This window comes from Glycine max, chromosome 18 (genome assembly GCF_000004515.6).
Source record: "Glycine max cultivar Williams 82 chromosome 18, Glycine_max_v4.0, whole genome shotgun sequence".
Classification (NCBI taxonomy): Eukaryota; Viridiplantae; Streptophyta; class Magnoliopsida; order Fabales; family Fabaceae; genus Glycine; species Glycine max.
Window position 1 is genome coordinate 57,715,277 of NC_038254.2, and position 6,564 is coordinate 57,721,840.

Below are 6,564 nucleotides of genomic sequence, written 5' to 3' on the forward strand. Positions count from 1 at the left end.
ATGAGACTTATTATAATTATTTTTCTAGCAGTATCATTAAGACTCAGCAACAAATGTAAGTTATGATAAAAAAAAGCAACAAATGTAAGTTTATTTTAGTCATCTTATTTTATGTGGGGGAGTATCATAAGTGGATCCAAACCCATTGTTATGCAAACATATTTCCATGGGCAAAAAGCAAAACCGTTTGATAAATTTATTTTATTCGTGCGTGTATAAATTAAGGACTTCAACCAATGATAACAAATAATAAATTAATTAGTGTACTTTTGTTTGATTGAAAATTATTTTAAAATAATTGCAGAAAAGATTAATAGTTACTAGTACTAGTTAGAACATCAGTGTTGCTTACTGCACCAACATCCGTGTTCATTTTACGTGCGTCCGCTAGAAGCTATGAACTGTTGCTTCTGCATTAGTGAATAAATCTGGTGCGATTTTATCACTATAAGTGCGTAACGGATGTTGGTTCAAACACACACTTAGAGATGTCCAATTGGAAAGTAAAATTTTGAAATGTAATGAGTGTCTAAAGCAAAATTGAGGGTGCAAGAAGTTTCACTCAACTTCCTGTTGGGCTAAGTGGGCTTGTTTTAATGGTCCATTCACAGTCCCGGTCTTAAGGTGAGACTTGGTAACCGGTAAGTGTTACTAACTGTCATCAAACTCGATCAAGTCATAGTCAACTACATGAATCATTTGCCACGTACGAAGACAATAAATTGAATATAAGAAGTTGGGATCTTGTTAGGACATTTGATTAACAAATTAAAAGAAAAAAATATTTGTTATGTAAATCATAAGAAAGGATAAAAAAAATTATGAACAATACAATTTTTTCGTCTCTCAATAAAAATATTTTTAGCTTTCTTAACCAACTTCCATATAACATTAGTTAACATTTCCAAAAAGTTAAACCTAAATACTAAAACGTTTTTGCATGCTTCCTAAATACTCCTATAAAATTTGTCCACAATTTATTAGATGTCGAACAGTGTCAGAAAGAAATGATGGTTGCAATAAAAGAATGATAAAAACCAACTAGTGGAAGAAGCAGAATCGAGGACTGGTGGAAGCAGATGATAAGGTGGCTGAGAAAACAACTCCCTTTAACTCCAAAATGGAGATACGGACCCTACCTTAGTTTCTGTCACACACAACAAGTTGCCTTATTTTTTCTTCCAGCAAAGTAGAGCACTTAATTAAAATCATCTCAATAGAAAGAAAAACAAAACTAAAGAATTATTCTCAAGTGTTATGGGGCATCTAAGCTAAAAAGGGAATAGCCGTTTGTACCCATGACATTCTATTTGGGTTGTTTTTAATCATTATGTTCATTTGTTTAGATTTTTTTGAAAACAAAAGATAATCTTATTTAAGTTTGATAGAACTAATATGATTGGTAAAGTTTTTTTTCTCTCAAATATTTAACATAATTATATAATTTAAATTTAAATTTTCTAATTAAGTTTGATATCATTTTGATTCTTACAAATAAAAAAGATTCCTGATTAAGTTAGAATTATTTTACACCACTTGATTGACACGTTAAGTAGTAATAATTGGTTAGAAACTTATCTAAACAGCTCCTCCAATTTCTTTATCTCTCGTGTTACATATGTGAGTGCGGGGTTTTGAGCTACTAAACTCAATTTATGCATCATGAAGAGATAAATACGTGTGCTTTCATTCAAGTTTTTAATTTACATATCCTATTCCTTGCAATCATTATTTCATCTCTCTATTCTCCCGGTCGTTGTAAAAAAAAAAAAAAGTTGAAAATGAAATAAAAAATTACAAGAATGCTCATCAAGATCAAGATGGCCATATATATCCGCATCATAAAAGACAAAAACTCTCTTTCAACTCTAAACACTCTCCACAATCGACGATCCTTCATGGCTCCAAGGGCTTCAAACAAACTTGAACCCCATATTTGGGCTTAATTGTGAGGATAACCACAGGGGCATGACGGTAATTTTCAGAAATGGTGAAGCTAAACCGAGAAATCAACATGGCTAGTATAATCTTAGCTTCCATTAAGGCAAATGCTTGTCCAACACAATTTCTAGGGCCAGAAGCAAATGGTAAAAAACGGCCAGGAACAAAAGACTTTGAAGTAAACCTCTCTGGGTTAAACTCATTTGCATCTTTACCCCATAGTTTTTCACTATGATGAATAGCCAGCACAGGGATCCAAATTGATAGGCCCTTAGGGATATAAAGGTCACCTAGCACTATGTCTTCGAACACCATTCTAGGGAGCACAGATGCTGGGGGATACAACCTCATTGATTCGTTGATCACCATATGCAACTGAAATATCAAATAACAACTATGGTTAGTTGATTATTATTGTGTTGGCCACGGAAGCCAAATCAAATGCTGCAGCTTGAACTATATTCCTTGTGAAAATTAATGCTGAATCTTTGACCATCTTTCGGAAAATCTAGCATTTAAATATAATAATTACTACTGCACTCTATGGTACCCATGAATATTCTATTTAGTCTTCCGAGCTATCTATCAATCGAAGAAAATCTCTTAAATTGTCCAAGTGGGTAGCCATGAACCTTGCCATTGAGTTGAGTAGGGTCAACTTATTTCTCTTTTTTTCCTTTGTCCCTTTTGAAGAAAAATACAAATGCAAAAGTCACAAAGATTGAAATTCTGAGTATGATTTTTTTTTTTCCTTTTTCTCAAGAAAGTATTGCCGTATCGTTATTCAGAAAATGAATGAATAGCTTTAAACTTTTGCTCCCTTGGACATTCTAAAAAGAAAGATAACCCTTACAAATATTCTTTAAAATAACACCAACTACCGACGCACGGGTGCAAAGATGATCGTTAGATAAATTATTTTTTGTTTGTTTCTTTATACACAAATATTTGGGTTAGATTAAAATATTTCTTGGCTGTCCTTTCTGATCGTCGTGCTAATAATAACTTAAAAGCCTAAGATGTTTAGATCAATTAACCTTTTGGCCAAGAAACTACAGGCTACACTTATATAACCCTATTTATTAATGAATAACTATAAATACATATACATTTTTTAAAATTTTATTCAATTCTATGGACCACCCAATTAAAGTTTTCCTAAAACTGGCTCATGCTGGGTTTTAAAAGCAACTATTGTGTAGGCTCTATAAAAAGTAATACTTGACACTACTAAAAGTAAAATTTATATAAAAATAAAATAAAAAATTAAATCAAAAAAGAAAAATAAATTTTGTTTAAGATACAAATTTGACCAACTTGCCGCTTCCCACTGATCCCCTAAAAGTAGCCTAAAATAAAATAACCCTCTGTCTTTTTGTGAAAAAAAAAAAAAAAAAGATTTTCCAGCCTTCATTGTTCGTGACAGGGGAGATGGTTTAAACTTTAGGGATTATTAATTAATTAATTAATGAAAAATGCTAAGTTCACACTTTTTTGAACACATCATCTCTTAATGGTTGAAATTTGTTAGAAATTATAAAATTAACTGGATTTCACGAATTTCTTGAATACATTTTAACCAATAATAAAATATGTGTATAGAGGAATGTGGTAAAGAGTGTGTTATTTGCGTCCCTCTTAATTCATTGCAACACGAGTGATTTGTGTTACTTACAAGAGTGAGCTTGGAGAGTTGATCCAGAGAGGGAATTCCCCCATTGCAGACACTTTTAACCTCAGCTCTGACTTTGTCTTGCCAAGATGTGTTGCTGGCTAGTAACATAACTGTCCAAGTGAGTAAAAGTGCAGTGGTTTCATGTCCTGCAAAGAAGAATGTTTTGCATTGATCCATCACTAGCTGCAGATTGATGCTGCTGTTGTTGTTTCCATTCCCTTTTTTCTTCTTCTGCATCTCATTCAGGAGCATCCCCAACAAATCATTCCCATAAGAATTGCTCCTCCCAATCTCCACACAGTCTTTTCTGCTTTGTATGATCTCCATCAGCAGAGTCTCCACCTCCATCTTCAAAGACTTTATCTCTCTGTTATACTTGCTTGGAAAAAACCTGTGCAAACAAATTGATAGTGACATCAATGAAAAAAAAAAAAAGGAAAAGGGAGGGGGACAAGGACACACAAACTTGGCAGATAAAACACACAACACAAAGATGGAATAAGACCGACACAACTATAATGCAAACCATGGAATAATAAGAAATATTATAAATGTGATTATTCAGATGCTTCCGGATAAAAAAGCAAGGAATTCCACTCAGGTTAAAACACTGACATTTATTATCATGACATTCATTTCGCAAAATTGATTTTGAAGTGGTGCTAGATGTTTTTATTCTAAAAGCGAGTTAGTGGTCCAAAGCAAAAAGTTACTACAGCTCAAAATCAATTCTAGACTTGAAATCAAGGTGAAATCAAATATGCGAAAATTTACTCAAAATAAAATAACGTTGTTGACTGATATTTCAACGTGATCCTGGAACACGAGAAAAGGATGATTCAGAAACCTGCTTCCAGGGATGCAAAGATGACGACTTGCTTGAGCACAACGACTCTGTAGCAGTGTGAGGAGGTGGAATATTTTCTTCCCCTTCTGGTAGCTGGTGCCAAACTCAGTCCTAGAGATAATATCCGCAGTGAGTTTAGTCATGTAGTGACCAATCTCCACCTCAGTTTGGCCACTCTCCAACGCAATCTTCAGGGATTGGAGCATCTCCTTAGTGCATTCCACCATGTGCCCAGCATAGCTCTAAAAGAGATTTTAACACCAATCAACCAAACAAAACAAGAATTTTAAAAGGTGAGACTCCAAAACAGTATCAATACCTTAAGTCTGTCTCCCATGAATGCAGGGGCAACGATGTGACGTTGGTGGTACCAATCTTCACCATTTGCCATCAACAGTCCCTCCCCAATGAAATTCTTGGAACCTTGTCTCTGCTGCCAGGATTTCCCAGATACCGTGCTGTGTTTTGAAAGGAACTCTTTGATCAACTCAGTCTCAGTGAGACACAGCCTTGGTTCTGAACCATTCCAATATAGAAACCTCTTTCCTGCAAAATTAACCGTTTTAATAACTAGGTGAGGTTTAACATACATGTCAACAAAAGTTGGTTAATGAATTAAAAAATTTGAGAAAAATATTAGAGATCATATTGTTGTATAAGTTTGATTAATTTGTACACGTATTTATGCACGTAAGTACGTACATACATACCAAATTGGCTAGACCAAAGTAGAAAATGTGGGAGAAGACGGCCAACAATGTCATGGCTTATGGTTTTCATGTCTTGGGAGGTTGCTTTGGAGACAAGGGAAGCCATGTCTAGGATGTTGCCGGTGAAGAAACGAGGTTTAGGGCCACGGACACCTTGCATATCCATCGTCTTTTTTATGCGTAGTGGTGTGAGCCAGTAACATGAGAGGCTGTCATAGATGAGTTTAAGTAGGAGAATACCGAGTATGGCCAAAAGGGGTGTGAGGACCACCATAGCCATGTTAGAGAAAATCAGAAATTAATGAGAGGTGCTTATTGTGTAAGTAAGATGGTTGTGATGGGAATTTGATGCGTGACTCTACCTATATATATAGTGGGAATTTGATGGGGCGATCCCTTCCATTTTATATAATACTACTACTAAACTGCTAGTGAATGCCTATAGTTTGGTTTAGTGGGTGTTGCCTATGATGATCTTAATTTGCTGATGTTCCAACTTCAAGAGAATTTATTCGGCTAATAGTACTACTACTATTGTTGCAAACTTGCTACTATTTCTAGAAAACTAGGTGAATATATGTTTAGCGTTGGAGTTATTTTTTTCGAAAACTGATCTTTTTTTTTTCTTTTCAAAAAGTTGTTAAATTCTAAGGACGGTGTAGTATGTACATAAAAATGAGAACATCTTGGCCACAAGAGAATGTTGTACATGGTCAATGAGAACACATAATAACGTGTGGGTAAACAAGTGAGTATGTTATATTGACTGATTTTTAAAGCAAAACTTTGACCATGAAGTATTTATGAGTTGTTACAGTCTTTTTTATCCATAAGAATGAAATTTCATCGGAAGATTTGTAATAATTCACATTCATTTTTAAACCAACTGAGTTATATTTTATTGGTTAGTTTTTAGAGTTTATTTTCTATGTATTGTCATAGTAAATTACATTGTCAATAAATAAGAAATCATGATAGTTATCTTTTAAAATAATTATTATAAAACTAATAAATTTATCATACATATCAATTTGTGATAATTTTTACACCAAAAATACATAAATGATTTATTCTAGTTTTAACTGACTCCTTAATATGTATATATATATATATATATATATATATATATATATATATATATATATATATATATATATATATATATATATATATATATATATATATATTGTTTTATAATTATTTTATTAGGATTTTTGGCTATATAATTCAACCTTGGGATATTAAGTAAATTTTGATTCTTGGGCTGACTATGAAATTAATTGCTAGTTTAAAAATAAATTATACTTAAAGTTCGTCACTCTTGTGTTAATTACAAAACACACTTAGTACTCTCTGGCAACATCAACTGATATTATCAACTAAGTCACGTA

The 6,564-nt window shown here is 33.2% G+C and overlaps 1 protein-coding gene across 1 annotated transcript; it reads right to left on the bottom strand.

Moving 5' to 3' along the window:
* Window positions 1-1,668: 1,668 nt before the first annotated feature.
* Window positions 1,669-5,640, bottom strand: LOC100808392 (cytokinin hydroxylase). The gene is made up of 5 exons (XM_003552681.5): window positions 5,174-5,640; window positions 4,783-5,009; window positions 4,464-4,705; window positions 3,617-4,007; window positions 1,669-2,316 (listed from the first exon to the last, which is right to left on the bottom strand). The coding sequence occupies exons 1-5, from the start codon at window positions 5,451-5,453 to the stop codon at window positions 1,897-1,899; spliced, it is 1,560 nt and encodes a 519-aa protein (XP_003552729.2). The 5' UTR covers window positions 5,454-5,640; the 3' UTR covers window positions 1,669-1,896.
* Between the last annotated feature and the right edge of the window lie 924 nt (window positions 5,641-6,564).

What these genes read in the sequence shown, in the direction of transcription:
- LOC100808392 (XM_003552681.5), bottom strand. Translation starts at nt 5,453, where the DNA reads ATGGCTATGGTGGTCCTCACACCCCTTTTGGCCATACTCGGTATTCTC. An exon ending in CTTTGCATCCCTGGAAGCAG is followed by an intron (nt 4,008 to 4,463) that starts GTTTCTGAATCA and finishes TTGTTTGCACAG; the next exon opens with GTTTTTTCCAAGCAAGTATA. An exon ending in AACTCTCCAAGCTCACTCTT is followed by an intron (nt 2,317 to 3,616) that starts GTAAGTAACACA and finishes TTGATATTTCAG; the next exon opens with TTGCATATGGTGATCAACGA.